Raw genomic sequence first — 17,285 nt, 5'->3', positions numbered from 1 at the left:
CACCTGTGCAGCCCCCGAGAGAGCTGGCCGGCGGTGTGCCGCTCCCCTGCGGAAGTGGGGAAAGTGGCAGGGGGCCCACCCCTCCACGGAGGTGGAGGGACGGTAGCCAAGCCGGGAAGAACCAGCAGCAAACCCGGGGAGGGCCGAGCAGATGAAAGAACAACGCAGGGTCCTGTGTCGTTCCTCCACGAAGACGGGGAGCGACAGGTCACTCAATGTGGAGGGGGCACATAGAACATGCAATATATACTGTAGTAAAGTTATGTGATTTCCATTATTGTGCTGATTCTTTTTTTGCATTACAGTGACTGAAAAAAATTTACACTGTATAGTAAAACAAGGATACTGAAAGAAAGAAAACACACACTAGTTTCATTTTTAAAAGAAACAGTATTTATTAAGAAATTATATGCTGAGTTCTCCTAGGATCTGTGAAGATGGTTTCTCCATTTCCACAGCACAAGACAATAGCTAACAGCATCAGAAAACACTTGCAATGCTTGGGAATGGAAAGTTTCTGGAATAAGAGATGACATGAAGTGATGTATGCACTAATTGAGACTTTTGTATCTAAAGACAAGGCTATTTTTTTCCTTGTCAGTCTAGTTCTTTCCTGTATGAGCACTCAAACCTGTCCACGGAATCTTGTACGCAGACTGAAGTATTAGGTAATAACTGGGTCATTTCAGTTCATTAGACTGGAGCATGCTCAATTTAGTCACAGGTCAAACTAACAGTCCTTAACTATTGTATCACATCTGAATGTGCACATTCTTTGTTAATAAAAAGGGTGCTTATAGAAGGCAGAAATATAACTTTTCCAAGTACTTTATCCTTACGATCTGCATACTTTAAACTATAAATTAAAAATAAATTATAAAAACTAGCATACAATGTATTTTTTTTCTTACATGACATCATTGGAAATAAGCTTTTAACATAGAATTGCAGTATCACCTGAATTTGTATATGATCAACAGTGAAACATGCTAATCATAAAAATAGCTTTTACAAATATACATTTGTATACAGTGTCTCCCTTACCACTCATAAATGTCCTTCACACTTTAAGACTAAAAAAAAATAATTAGCAAGAGGGAAAAACACATTTACAATTTAAACCATATAAACCTGACAGTTATATAGTGTGGACATAGAATACATGGATTTTCTAAAATTGAACAATACTGTCCATTTTATTAATTTGGGTATTTATATAAATTGAACAAAGATGCTGTCATCCAATAAGAAACCTCCTTTCACATTTCTGGGGGTTGTCACAGTTTCTCTTTTCTGCTTTTGTGTCATCATCCATCACTTCAGATCACTTTATCTGTAGAAACTGAGAAAAGAAAAAAATAGCTTAAAATATAGAAATTCATGTTTCATTATTTATAGTGTACAAACAAATAAGAGACAAAGGCTAAATCAGGAGAAGAGTAAAGGAATAATTAGATTTTCAGGATTAATATTTGTGATGACAGGTTGAATACTTTGTTTTGGATATACAATAACTTCCATTTGTGGCATGCTATTTTTTAAATTTTTATTTTATTTTTAAATTATTAAAATTTTATTTAAGATAAATAAGTTTAATTTGTATTTATCTATAAATATTTAGTAACATAGTGATACAATGCCCCCTCCATGGTCCAACCCTTCCTCCTCCTTTCTCTGTTATTCCTTCTCTTGACTTTTACAATGATTAACTTTCAGTTTACTTTATACTGAAAAGATTCCAGAAGAGCCTAGGGTGATTACTGATGCCATAAACAGAGTGTCAATTTGTTAAGTCAACAACAGGAGTCACTGAGCACTTACTCCTCATGTAGGATCTTTGTCCTTAGTGTGCTGTACATTGAGATTTAATGCTATAACGAGTACTCAAACAGTATATTTCACTTTGTGTTTCTATGGGGGTGCAAACTGTTGAAATCTTTACTTAATGTATACTAAAGTGATCTTCTGTAAAAAAAAAATTATCAATTCCCAACTTGACTCTTGCTGGGATTAAACATGACAATAGGTCTGATCTGATTTCATCATCATTTAAAAAATCATCTATTATTTTTCACTTTATGTTTCTATGTGGGAGCAAACTGTTGAAATCTTTACTTAATGTATACTAAACTGATCTTCTGTATATTAAGAAAAAAAAAGAAAAGATTAACCTCACACTAAGTAGGGACTTAAACAAATAGTAGGAAGAAAAAACACTGTTCCTCCACAATTGAAACAATGGCTGTAAGCAATCATCAAATCTCAAAATGTCACTTTCACTCCTCTACATTACATTTTTGGTACTCATTAGTTACCACAGATCAGAGAAAACATATGACATTTGTCTTTTTGGAACTGACCTATTTCTCTAAGTATAATGGTTTCCAGTTACATCCATTTTGTTGCAAAAGACAGGATTTCATTCTTTTTTATGGCTGAGTAGTATTCTAGGAAAAATTATGCTAAAATTTATATGGAAAACAAGAGACCTCAAATAGCTAAAGCAATCTATTTCAATACATGATACATGATAGTTATAATCAAAACAGTCTGGTACTCACACAAAAATAGACATGTATACCAATGGGACAGAAGAGAAATACCAGAAATCAATTTGTACATCCACAACCATCTAATCTTTGACAAAGGAGCTAAAATCAATCCCTAGAGCAAGGACAGCCTCTTCAACAAATGGTGCTTTGTTAATCGAATCTCTGTGCAGAAGAATGAAACAAAATCCCTATCTTCCATCTTATCCAAAAATCAACTCAAAATGGATCAAGGATCTAAATCTATGACCTGATAATATCAAATTAGTAGAGGAGACCATTGGGTAAACTCTTAAAGACTTTGGCATAGGCAAAGACATTTGAGTAGCCCAGAAGCATGATCAAAAGCAATCAAAGCAAAAATAGTCCAATGGGATTACATCAAGCTGTACAAGAAGCTTCTGAACTGTCAAGGAAACACTTAGTAAAGTGAAGACCTGACAGAATGGGATAAAATATTTGAAATCTATAAAACTGATAATGAATTAATATCCAGAATCTATAAAGAGCTCAAGAAACTCACAACAACAAAACAAGCAATCCAGTTAAGAAATGGAGAAGTACTTTTCAAAGGGGTGAATTTAAATAGCAAACAGACACATGAAAAAATGCTCAGGATCACTAGCCATCAGGGAAATGAGAACCAAAACCACAATGAGGTTTCACCTCACCCAAGTTAGAATGGCTTTCATACAGAAATCAACAAACAGTAAATGCTGATGAAGATATGGGGAAAAATGTACCCTAATCCACTGTTGGTGGGACTATAAATTAGTACAGCCATTGTGGAAGGTAGTATGGAGACACCTCAGAAAACTGAAAGTAGATATACGAGATGATGCATCCACCCCATTCCTTGGAATTCACCCAAGGGAAATGAATTCAGCATATGAAAGAGTTATTTGTATCCACATGTTTATTGCAGCTCAATTCATAATAGCTAAAATATGGACTCAAACCAAATGTCCTTCAACTGATGATTGGATAAAGAAATTATGGTATAGACATAGTATGAAATACTACTCAAGTTTTTTTTTCATCTAGCTAATTTACTGCCTGAGATCATAAATTTTTTTAAGATTTACTCATTTATTTGAAAGGCAGAGTTAAAGAGAGACAGAGGCAGGGAGAGAGAGAGAGGTCTTCCATCCATTGGTTCATTCCCCAAATGGCCGCAATGGCCAGAGCTGTGACAATCCAAAGCTAGGAGCCAGGAGCTTCTTACAGGTCTCCCACGTGTGTTCAGTAGCCCAAGCATTTTTCTATTGCTTTTCCAGGCCATATCAGAGAGCTAGATTGGAAGTGCAGCAGCCATATGGGATGCTGGCACTACAGGCAGTACCTTTAGCCACTATGTCACAGCGCTGGCCCCCAATTGTTTTTCAACATAAGCTTATACCCAGTTTACAAGGGAACTGCATGATGTCATAGGCCAATGAAAGACATTTGAGTAGCCCAAAAGCTCTGTCATTTTCTTTTTGTTTCTTTTTATTTATTTAAAGGGGAAATTTCATGTATTTCATATATAGTTTTAAGAGCATAATGATACTTCCCATTCTAGCCTCTCACTTCCTCATTCACACCCTTCCTTTTCCTTCATTAGTTTTCTTTTAATTTTTATAATGATATACTTTCATTTTACTTTAAAATCACAAGCTTAACCCTCCACTAAATAAAGAATTCAGCAAATACTGAGTAGAAAAAACACTGTTCCTTAAGAGAATAGACAAGGGGCATAAACAATAATCAAATCTCAAAATGTCAATTTCATTCATTACACATTACATTTTTTGTACTCTGTATATTGGTTACCACAAATCAGGAAAACATATCATTCATTACACAATGGGTTCAATTGGAGACCACCATGCTTAGTGAAATAAGCCAATTACTAAAAGACAAATATCAAATGATTTTCATTGTCTTTTTAAAGAATGACCATAAGATAATTTCACTTCTATGAAACTGAATAGTGCATTTCTAAGACTCATGCACCTGGGATGGGAGAGAAAGCACGTTCTGTTCTGTCATCTGAGTAACCCAGTCTTGGTTGCAAAAGAAAACAAGAACTAGGAAAGGCAATGAAAGTATTCATGGTGCTTTCATGAGTCAGAAATACATTATAAGAGAAAAATTTAATTTAGGAAACACTGAATTAAGAAATGTATATGAATATGAAGATAAAATAATGCCAAGATTCCATCACAGGGGAAGATATTTGCTTTTATTAGAATCTTATCAACTTCTAAGTCATTATATTTGGAAATAAAATATAATTACATCTCTTGTTGTCCCACCAATGTCAAAAGTCTTAGAATTAGATGGAGAAATCTATGGGTGGGGCTGGCACTGAGCCGTAGTGGGTAAAGCTGTTGCCTGTAGTGCTGGCATCCCGTATGGGCACCAATTCAAGTTCTGGCTGCTCCACTTCTTTATTATTATTATTATTATTATTATTATTATTATTTTGACAGGCAGAGTTAGTGAGAGAGAGAGAGAGACAGAGACAGAGAGAAAGGTCTTCCTTTTTCGTTTGGTTCACCCCCCAAATGGCTGCTATGGCCAGTGCACTGCGGCCTGTGTGCTGTGCCGATCCGAAGCCAGGAGCCAGGTGCTTCCTCCTGGTCTCCCATATGGGTGCGGGGCCCAAGCACTTGGGCCATCCTCCACTGCCTTCCCGGGCCACAGCAGAGAGCTGGCCTGGAAGAGGAGCAACCGGGACAGAATCCGGCACCCCAACTGGGACTAGAACCTGAGGTGCCGGCACCGCAGGCGGAGGATTAGCCAAGTGACGCACCACTGGCTAGGCTGCTGCACTTCTGATCCAGCTGTCTGCTATGGTCTAGGACAGTAGTAGAAGATGGCCCAAGTCCTTTGGCTCCAGCACCCATGTGGGAGGCCAGAAGAAGCTCCTTGCTCCTGGCTTCAGACTGGCACAGCTCCAGCCACTGTGGCCAACTGCAAAGTGAACCAGTGGATGGAAGACCTCTCTTTCTCTCTCTGCCTCTCCTTCTCTCTGTGTGTAACTCTGCCTTTCAAATAAATAAATAAATTTTTTTAAAAAATAAAATCTATGGGTATATCTTAAGAATCAGACATTTAATATCAAAGTATATATTTGGATGAGAGCTTCTGATACCTTATTAGTGACCTGGAAATTAGGTAATCTATCCTTGTATTGAAGTTTTCTCCTCAAGTTTTCCTTTAATTTAGCTTAGTTTTTTGAAGCCCATGGCATAGAGATTATTAAAACAGTATAACAGTTGGATGGTGATAATTGCTCTGATGTCTGCAGCCCCAGACCTCATATCTGGCCTGGATCACTAGTGAAAACAAACAAAATCAGTGAAGCTGGGTGGTAATTTCTATTTCTCAGCCTGTGGTTCTTTCATCCTTATAAGTACATATATCTAAATAATTTCAGTATGTCAGTTTCCTGTCTCAGTTGATACATACCTTTTCATTATAGGAAAATTTAAAATTAAATGCAATATATACAAGAATATTGATAATAGAAATAGTATTTTAATAGTAAGAAGAAAAATTTGTGAACATTTGATGCCTTAAGTGTTTGTGTTATTTAAGAGAATTTAGTTTACTAGAGAGCCAGTCTTGTGATTTCTCTTTAGCAGATACAATTTAAAAATTGATTGACACACATTATTTCAAATTTGTAGGTTGAAATCTTATTATGTTTGTCACGATATTGGGAAGTCTTAAGAACGCTTTGCTAAAGCAGACTACTTTGTAAAACAGACAAATGAAACACTTAAAAACATGATATCAAATGTCTTAGTAAATTTGAAAATGCCATTTACAACACTTGAATGCATTTAATTATCTAATCTGAGGCAATCATTATTCAAAGGACTGATAGAAGTATTTTGTAAAACTTGCATATTTATAATCTTAAAAGTCCTAATAATTATGATTTTAAAACTTTAGTAAACCACATTTAAATAAAATTAAGCAAAATACATCCTGTTAATAATCCTTTTTACTGGGGCCTGCGTCAGCATCCCATATGCGTGCCAGTTCTGGTCCTGGCTGCTCCTCTTCCAATCCAGCTTTCTGCTGTGGCCTGGGAAAGCAGTAGAAGATGGCCCAAGTGCTTGGGCCCCTGCACCCACATGGGAGACCATGAAGTAGCATCTGGCTCCTGGCTTTGGATCTGCACAACTCCAGCTGTTGAGAACATTTGGGGAGTGAACCAATAGAAGGAAGACCTTTCTCTCTGTCTCTCCATCTCAATGTCTGTAACTCTACCTCTCAAATAAACAAATCAAATCTTTAAAAACTATAGTCTTTTTTTACTGTTAAGAACATCAAAAACATACATCCGTAGGAAAGAAACTTCCAGAAGTAAGGCAAAGGTACCTTTGAATATTTTGAGACTCTCTGTTTCTCTCCCTTAGTTCTTCTTTCTTTTTCTCCTTCCTCTCTTTCTCTATATTAAATCTATAATATATATTGATTATTCATACATGCATTTTGAAAATTTATGTATTTATGTGTGTTTATTTATTTATCTATTTGAGAGGCAGAGAGATAGACAGACAGTGAACTCCCATGTGCCGGGTCACTCCCTAAATGCCTGCAACAAATGGGTTTAGGCCAAGATAAAGCCAGGAACCTGAAGCTTGATTAAGATCTCCCACATGGATGGCAGGAACTCAATTATTTGAGCCATCACTGCTGCCTCCCAAAGTGCACATCATCAAACAGTTGGATTCAGGGTTCAAACCCAGACACTCCAATATGGAATGTGGGTGTATCAACAGATGTTTTAACTGCAATGCGAAATGCCTACCCAATATGCACTTTTAAGAATGAAAACATTATTTAAATAGGTTCCTTATGCAGTTCTGGATGCACTTATGTGCACAAGAAGTGTCAATCAGCCTTTATACTTCTGGAGCAAAACTTTTTGTGTGTTGTAAAGAATATTTTGTACATAACCTTTATGAACATAAAAAATTATCAATGAGAAACTCAATAAATAAATTAGCCTAAAGATTAACAGTGGTATGAGAAAATAAGGCACTGTAATTTTTGGGACTTGACTGATAGTACAAAGAAGGAAATAAAGTTATTTATGTGATTGTGATTGCATTGTTTCTGCAAGGCCTTCATTGATTGCCTTCTTTTTGCAAATGGAAAATGCTAAAAGTGCTGCAGAAGCTGTGTGTGCAGTTTACTAATCACTGCATTTCTCCAGGTTAAATCATGACAGATGACATTAATTTACTATATTCTAACCCCATTCTGCATATCTGAAAAGATGGAGTGGCTGTTTAGCAATTATGCATTTTATTATAAAGAAAAATACCAAATTTTTGGTTCCTACTCCATCACCCTGGTATGATTTATTCTTACTCTTTCTTTTGCTCCTCAATTGTAAATGATTACATTAAAATAATTATCTTGGGAAGAGGAAAAGTAGGCTTCGAAATAATTTATTGAAGTCTTACTTCTTGCTATAATGCTTCAAAGAATTTGCCCATCACTGGTATAAAACAAAAGAAGCTTCATTAACTCATTACTGTGAAGTAGGATTTTTAAATTATATTAATACAACAAGTCATGAATATAATTCTTTTTATCTGAAAACACTGTCAGAATATATTCAGAAAGCTTTCATAGAACTTCTAGTCTGAAAAGGGCTTGCTGCTGACTTATAAAGCCCAGGGAGGGAGGGGACAAGCTATGACATTCTCACTGCGTTTTTCTCAAAAAAGACAGTCACTTAAGGAGCTGATTGGTTTAGTATAATGTGAAACTAATTGTGCTCTCCTCATGAATAGTGGGTAATTTATCTACTGGCTGTACAGCAGCTTGGATGCTTTTAAAACAAATTCTCCTGATGATGAATGCTTTCTCAATTCTCAATCTCTCTCATTTCCAAAATACAACAAAGAGAGCCACTCAGGTGGGACCGGATTGTATTGAACCAAGCAATTTACTTTTATTTGACATGGATGAAAGGATACTATTAATCTACAGAGCAAGCATACTTAATTTTAAACTTCTTGCATGAATATGTTTGAAATAGATACAGCAATATGTGGGATAAATATACCTTATTTACAGCTCTATCAAAAATACGTTAAAGAAGTCTTAAGACTTCATCAGTATCAGAAATGCTTGTTATATATTTTTCTAATAGATGTAACTGTAAAGGAGTAATAGAAATCTAGATATCCTACATTTTAAGGAGTCATCTATAAAAGCAAAAATGGTAAAATAAATTATGCTGCTAATATATGGCACTAAACATTTTATAAAAAATTAGAGTCCTATAAAAAAGTTATCTATATTTGTTGTCAACATTGATCACACTCCTTGAATAATTGTTCATTTGTATTTGTATTCATTTGAAAGGTAGTGCAACATACAGATAGGTAGATAGATAGGTAGATCTTCCTTATACTGGTTCACTCCTCAAATGCCTGTAAAAACTAGAATTGGGTCAGGCTGAAGACAGAAACCAAAAACTTCATCCAGGTCTCCCATATGAGTGACAGGGATCCAAATACTTGAGCCATCATCTGCACTCTTCCAGGGAATACATCGTTAAGAAGCTAGATTGCAAGTAGAGGTGAACTCAATCCTAGGTACTCTGATACGGCATGTGAGTATCCCATGTGGTAGCCTTACCAACTGTGCTATGATACCTGCTCCAGCCATTCACTTTTTACAGAAAATATGAAAATATTTGGCTTTCACAAATTTCTCATTCCAAATAGGATACAACTTTCTAAGCAGCAGAAGGTATTTCTAGCACCTCCTGTTTATGAGAAGTTAAAGTTTGCCTTACAGTAACATGCTCTTGCGGGGCAAAATCATACCCTAAAATACATTTTGATTAAAAGGATCATACTACAGAAAGTAATGGAGGCCGGCGCCGCAGCTCACTAGGCTAATCCTCCGCCTAGCGGCGCCGGCACACTGGGTTCTAGTCCTGGTCAGGGCGCCGGATTCTGTCCCGGTTGCCCCTCTTCCAGGCCAGCTCTCTGCTGTGGCCAGGGAGTGCAGTGGAGGATGGCCCAAGTGCTTGGGCCTTTGAGACTTGGCCAGAATATAACAGAAGCTTACTACATCAGCCAAAGAAAGAATATTCTGAAAGCAACTTGTTTGGCATGAAAGTACAGAAAAAGAGGAGTATCTTGGAGGACAACTTGATTGTGTTCACCCAAGAATTGTATACAGAAGAAAGTGTCTGAACTCTCAAAGTGAGCCTGGCTTGTGAAGGTAAGAATATTCCCAGGCAGCCGTAAATGCCTCAGCAGCTTCAGAACATTCCATCATACAGCCAACCTTATATCCTAAATCCACACTCCCCCTAAAACTTCTGATTAGAATTCCCAGCAGTTTGTTCATAGCAAGAAGATGATAAAGGCAGAAGTCACAGACCAGCCCTTTTTTGTGATAGGACTCACTGTAAGTTGATAAAACAGATCTGTACATTTGGAGTATGTGACTGGTCACTTTACATTTGTCTGAGGACACTTCTACTCTGAGCAGGCTGATAAGTAGCTTCTATGGACCTATAAGGTTAGCCTCAGATTCTGAGCTGTGAGAATCACAATGAATCTTTGCAAGCCTGCCCATTTGCTTACTGATTTCTTCTCGTTTTAGCAATCTACAAATCTCAAAATCATATATATAGTGTATATATATATATATATATATATATGAAACACTTGAAAAGCTATCTGGCAACGCATATAGGATTTCATTGACTCTAAGCAATAAGGAACCAGAAGTCATGGAACTCTGTCCTGCTATAGATGAAGACCCTGAGATCCATACAAGTGGAGAGACAGGCCCCCGAAACTGCCAAAGCCCCAATCGAACCCAGAATCCTGCCTGCTGCCAAGAATCCTTACCATTTCACTGTTGGTTATCAACCTTCCGCAGGCCTCAAAATCACCAAGTAGGCTTCTTAAACTCAGACTGCAGGATTTTTGATTCACAAGATTGCATTTATGGTAAGTTCCCTAGGGATGCTGGGCACCCCACTCTTTGAGAAACGTCTTCATTGTACTATTGGGAGGCAGGCCTGTGGTGGGCTGCTTGTACTCTTATACATCTTGCTGAAGCTGCTAATGTCATAATACACTGACCTTTTCCTGATTCCACTTCTCAGGATTATTTATCTGGCTGGCAATCCTGAGAAATGAGGTTACTCATTTTAAGAATGTGCCACACATGTGGGGACTTCATGACGTTCATGGAAATGGAATTGCAACATATGTGTATTGTGGTTGAAGAAAAAATGAAATCCATGCCTAATTTTTTCACAATTGGCTTTTCTGTGAACATACTGAAGACCTCTGTTGTTTAAAATACATTTTGTCTTCCTGTTGACAAAACCAGACTTGGGACTGGTGTTGGGTACAGCATGTTACACTTCCACATACAACACAGTAATACATACTGTGAGAAAGACAGGGAGAAAGACAGAAGGTTAGTGAGAGAAAAAGAGCTCTTCACACTTGTTCCCTCCCAAAATGCCCACATCAGCCAGGTTTGGGTCAGGCTGAATCCAGGAGCCAAGAACTCATTTCAAGTCTCTCATGTGGGTGGAGGAAACCCAAGTACTTGAGCTATCACCTGCTGCCTCCCAGAGTGTGCATTAGGAGAAAGCTGGATGGGAGGTGGAACAGCAAGGACATTAGCCAGGCAGAAACGGTGATATGGGGAAGACCTAACTGCTGTGTCATACACCCACCCCTAATCATCTGCTTTAGTTCTCCTAAATACTGCCAAGCTTATTTAAGTGAGTTAACTCTTGACATTAATTATAGTGATTCTTGGCAAGACATGAATCTACAGGGTAAACTGGTAGGACTGTAAACTGGTATAGTCACTGTGGAAGACAGTATGGAGATACCTCAGAAATCCAAATATAGACCTATCATATGATCCAGCCATCCCACTCCTGGGAAGTTACCCAAATTAACAGAAATCAGTATAAGACAGAGTTATCTGTACCCCCATGTTTGCTGCACAATAGCTAAGGTATAGAATCAATCCAGATCAACGAAAGACTGGATAAAGAAATTATGGTATATATAAACCATGGGATACTAAAAAAAAGATGAAATCTTGTATTTTGCAACAAAATGGATGCAACTGGAAGCCATTACACTTAGTGAAATAAGCCTGTCCCCAAAAGACAATTACTATATGTTTTCCCTGATCTGTGCTAACTAACAGAGTACCATAAAGGGAATATATAGGAGTAAAATTGACACTTTGCAATTTGATGTTTCTTAACAGCCTTTATCTTGATGGTTAAGGAATAGTGTTTTTCTCCCTTTATACTATGTGTTGAACTCTTTACTTATTGTAGGGTTAATCTTACAAGTATAAAGTAAACTGAAAATAGATCTTTATAAAAAATAAGGATAGGAATAGGAGAGGGAGGAGGAAGAAGGGTTGGGATGATGGGGAGGAGGGAGGTTAGGGTGGGAAGTCTCACTGTGTTCCTGAATCTGTACATATGAAATATAAGAAATTTGTGCATACCTTAAATAAGAGTGATTGATATCATTTCCTCTAATTACTGATATACCTAACAAAGACATTAGTGCAGTGATAACTTTTACATTTAGACACAGATCATTTGTATTTATAGAGTGTATTTCGTTTGATTGAAATCACAAGAAACTTTCAAATGAGAATCAAATATGTCTTTTCTGTTGGATTTGTTAACAAGAATAACTTCTGTAGTGTGGTCAGATGTAATGATGTCAGGAATTATATATCTGTCATCATAACTTGAGAAGCATTAGAGAAACTGAGTAGCAGCTTGGTTAGCATGTGACATAGGTTGTAAAGGGATCTTTTCTCGTCTCCTAGCCAGAGCAGCAGTGCTATGCACAGTATTCATGGCTGACTGGTATCAGCTTTGTCTCTTGCCTCAGGGATACAGGCATCTTACTCTATTTACAGTCAGTCAGGAAATAATTTATTAGGTTTAGTCTAACTCTGCTAAATGACTGAACTACATATTAATTAAAAACATTCAGAATGTGATGATGTGCCATAGTGCCAGGGGGAATTTCAGAGGTGTGGAAGTATCAGGAGGCTCCCAGCTATGGGATTCAGATCAGACATCCTATGATGGCAAGAGAAAATGGGAAAGAGACCATCTTCTGGGGAGCTGGATTGATATTAGAACATTAAAGCAAGAATCTGATGAATAAGTATTTGATTCATTTACTTTTGGGATTCTGTTCTCAGGAAAGAAACAGTATCTAGTTATTAGAATAAGCCTAGGATAATGACAATAAGTCTACAGCAAGAGAAACAGCAAGATATCTTAAAATCTGAGGCATCTGATTTACTTAATTCACTACTTAATTTACTCCAACTCGAGATGGGTTTGGATTCATAGAATTTGGAACTGGGCTAAGTCTGTGGGCATGGGTCATAAACATTTTAGCAGCTGTAATTTAAATAATGTATGGACATGTATAAAGTGTGTGAACATTCTTTTATTCTTATTTGAATTTCATTACAAACCACTGAGGTAAACTGCAGGGCAAGAATTATCCTAACATTAGTCATTAAACCTTCCATTGAGGAATAAGTACCTTGTTAAATCAATTCCCTAATATACTATTCTGTCTAATTGTGGGAATAATACAATGGAATGACAGATTGGGCACATCAATAATTTTAGGACAGGTGTTCTCACCTGGGATGTGAAAATACATGGGTGTCCTGATGACAAGTAGGAAAATGAGCAGAATTACTGGGGACATATGATTTGTACTTAAGCTGTCACCTGACATTCCGTTTTTCTTTCAGCTCTGTCTTGAGGAAATTAAGAATCATTTTAATTAAAAACCTGCTTTTGTCTGAAGGAGACCTTTTATGTTGTAAAATACATGAATAAAAATACAATTAACTTTACAAAAAATTATCATACATGGGCTATGTAATTTTATTTTAAATTTGTGTGTAAAAATTAATTAATTTAACACTGAGAAAAAGGTAACCACATGGCTACATTAACTTATTTAACAACACTTTAGTGTTCTGTTACACATAGAAACACACTAATACAATATATTTCTTATTTTGTTTCAAGCTGTACTCTCATGATGCTTGTGATTTGAGTGTTATAGGATCATTGAAAATCATATCTAAGTAGTTGAATTGACAAAGTTATATGGCACATAGCTTTGATTTGATCATGCATTGATACTTGATTTCTAATGGAAAGTTTACAGTGTCTAACAACCAGTAGTTATTCCCAATGCCAGAAGTGATAATGAGAATTTTAGAGAATACTCTTAAGTTGCTTAATTCCAGTGCTAAAAACCAAGTGCCAATTAATGACAAGATTTTATGACCTTTGAAATTTTACATATTTGTTAAATTCCTTAAGGATTTAGTTTTGAGATGACAAACTACAAATATAAATGTTTAATAAATCATAGTTAAAGAAAAATGTGATTTATAATTTATCTATTTTAAAATATAATTTTAAAAGATGTTCAAAGTAGTATAGTTAACTCATTATCATCTCAAATACCTGGGGTGGGTGGGGGAAAGGTTGTCATTGCTATTTTACACATGCCCATTTAATTAAATTTTCTATACTCATTATTAAAAGATAAAAATATAAAAAAGCCTCAGCATTAAGTTGAGTAAACTTAGCTGAGACATCAATTGCAATATTAAAGTGAAGAAATAGTGTATACTATTTTTCTATTAATAAACTCTTGTTTTTTTCAGTATGCTTGTATTTGAGAAATATAGTTGATTTTTAAAAAAAATCTGAAATCTTTAAGCTTTGGAATATTTACAAAATATTTCTACTGGATATATAAATTCCTTGGTGATTCGGAGAATACATCAGTCCTGTAGTGCCTTCGATTATTACTATTACAAAAATTTCCAGGATTATAAAACCTATTATAACAGAATTGAATTATTCTTGTTTTGGTCACTCATAACATAATTTTTACTTGAGCCTCCTGTTTTTAGTATGGAACACATAACTTATTTGTATCAAATGTCTTCCATCCAGAGGTCCTCTTTTTTATATGACTTATTTGTTTATTTTAAAATTTTATTAAAGGTATAAAAATTTCATGCATTTCTCAGATTTAGAAACATAGGGATACTTCCACCCTATCCTCCCACCACCCACGATTCTACCCTCTTCCATCTTCCTCTCGTATTCCTTCTCTTAATTTTTACAATGATCTACTTCTTACTTTATACTCATAAGATTAATCTTACACTAAGTAAAGAGTTCAACAAATAGTAAGAAGAAGAAGAAAAAAACACACTGTTCCTCAACAGAAGAGACAAGAGCTTTTAACAATTATCAATGCTCAAAACGTGAATTTCACTTTTATACATTACATTTTTGGTACTCATTAGTTACAACAGATCAGGAAAAACTTATATTTGTCTTTTTGGGACTGGTTTATTTCACTAAGTATAATGGTTTCCAGTTGCTTCCATTTTGTTGCAAAAGACAAGATTTCATTCTTTTTTTTATGGCTGAGTAGTATTCCATGGTGTACCTGTACCATAGTTTCTTTATGCAGTCATCAGTTGATGGACATCTGGGTTGATTCCATGTCCTAGCTATTGTAAATTGAGCTGCAGTAAACATGGGGTACAGATAACTCTTTCATATGCTGATTTCATTTCCCTTATCATATATATGACTGTGTCATATACTGTGCAGATGACTTTTTGAAATAGATTTTATCAGCTAGCTTATGTGATTTTCTTTATTATTTTAATATATAAAGAGAACAGTTTTCATGTATTTGATAGACCCTATTCCCTTCCTCCCCCCTTCCCTTCCTCTTCTTTCCTTTCATTGATTTTTTCTTTTAATTTTTGGGAGTACAAAATTTCAATTTATTTTATTATTATAGGCTTAATTATCAACTAAATATAGTGTTCAATAAGTGAAATGTAGAAAGACCACTGTTCCACAGGGATAAAGATAAGAGCTATAAATAATAATCAAATCATAGTGTGTCAATTTCTTCTACATTCCGGGTTTTTTTTTTTTTTTTTTTTTTGACAGGCAGAGTGGACAGTGAGGGAGAGAGACAGAGAGAAAGGTCTTCCTTTTGCTATTGGTTCACCCTCCAGTGGCCGCCACGGCCGGTGCGCTGCGGCTGGCGCACCGCGCTGATCCGATGGCAGGAACCAGGTACTTATCCTGGTCTCCCATGGGGTGCAGGGACCAAGTACTTGGGCCATCCTCCACTGCACTCCCTGGCCACAGCAGAGAGCTGGCCTGGAAGAGGGGCAACCGGGACAGATCCGGCGCCCCAACTGGTACTAGAACCTGGTGTGCCGGCGCCGCAAGGCAGAGGATTAGCCTATTGAGCTGCGGCGCCGGCCCAGGGTTGTTTTTGTACTCTATGTATTAGCTACTACAAACCAGAGAAAACATATGGTATTTATGTTTTTTGATCTGCTTACTTCACTAAGCATAATAGTCTCCAGTTGCAACCATTTTATTGTAAAAGACAGGATTTAATTCTTTTTTTATGGCTGAGTAACATTCCATCATATGTACAAACCATATTTTCTTTATCCATTCATCAGTTGATGGACATCTAGGTTGATTCCATGTCTTTGCTATTGTGAATTGAGCTGCGGTCAATATGTTGGTACAGATAATTCTTTCATAAGCTGATTTCATTTCCTTTAGGTAAAATTCCAGGAGTTGGATGGCTGTATCATATGGTAGATCTATTTTCAGATTTGTGATGAATCTCCATACTGTCTTCCATAATATTTGCACAAGTTTACATTCCAACCAGTAGTGTATTCTGATACCTTTTTCTCCACAACCTCACCAATTTTTTTTTTATTTTAATGATAGCCATTCTAACTGGGATGATTTCAAATATCATTGTATATATCAATTCTATATGGGTTTTCTTCCCTGATGGCTAGTGATCCTGAGTATTTTTTTATATGTTGGTATGCCATTTGTATTTTATCCCTTGAAAAGTTCCTATTCATCTTTTTGCCCATTTCTTAACTGGATTATTTGTTTTGTTTTTGTTGAGTTTCTTGACCTCCTTATATATTCTGGGGATTAATCCTTTAACAGATGCACAGTTTGCAAATATTTTTTCTCATTCTGTTGGTTGCCTCTTCACTTTTTGATTTCCTTTGCTGTTCAGAAGCTTTTTAGCTTGATGTAATCTCATTTGTCTGCTTTTTTTTTTTTTAATTGCCTGTGCTTCAGGGATCTTTTTAAAGAAGTCTTTGCCTATGCCAATGTCTAGAATTCAGAAACAGTATAAATTAAACGATCATTCAAATATGGATCAAGATAAATTCAACCTTGGGGAGTTTTAATACATATAAGTTGAATTATCTCTTAGAAACTTTTTGTGGTCAAATCTGTTCCCAAATCAGAAAACAATTATTTTATTTAAACAGATTTAACCTTTGTAATCAGATTCCTATAGTAAGTCACACTTTATGAACCTGGAAAGAAAGCTGAAACATCATCTGTTCACTTGGATTTAACCTCAGTAAGCTGAGATATTCGTGGTCACTGGGCTGTGTTGTGTATTAAAGAGGATAAGTACTATGTTTGCCTGGTTTTCTGTTGTATTATCTATACTTGTCATTCTTTGCTGACTGGAAAATGTATCACTTGGCAGAGCATGAATTATAAAAAATATATAATACTTCATCTGTATTATACATCTGTAACTAAAA

At 36.1% G+C, this 17,285-nt stretch overlaps 1 protein-coding gene across 20 annotated transcripts in view; it reads right to left on the bottom strand.

The window, feature by feature from the left end:
* Positions 1-370: 370 nt before the first annotated feature.
* Positions 371-17,285, bottom strand: part of RALYL (RALY RNA binding protein like) — an 833,139-nt gene continuing 816,224 nt past the window's right edge. For all 20 annotated transcript variants that reach the window (XM_017341419.3, XM_051844575.2, XM_070075265.1 and 17 more), the window contains one exon: positions 371-1,342. In XM_017341419.3, the coding sequence (XP_017196908.1) occupies positions 1,325-1,342 (18 nt within the window). In that variant the 3' untranslated portion in view covers positions 371-1,324. The remainder of the gene's footprint in view (positions 1,343-17,285) is intronic.

This window comes from Oryctolagus cuniculus, chromosome 6 (assembly GCF_964237555.1).
Source record: "Oryctolagus cuniculus chromosome 6, mOryCun1.1, whole genome shotgun sequence".
Lineage (NCBI taxonomy): Eukaryota > Metazoa > Chordata > Mammalia > Lagomorpha > Leporidae > Oryctolagus > Oryctolagus cuniculus.
Note: the sequence above shows the minus strand (reverse complement) of the source record. Positions and strands in the feature narration are given on the sequence as shown.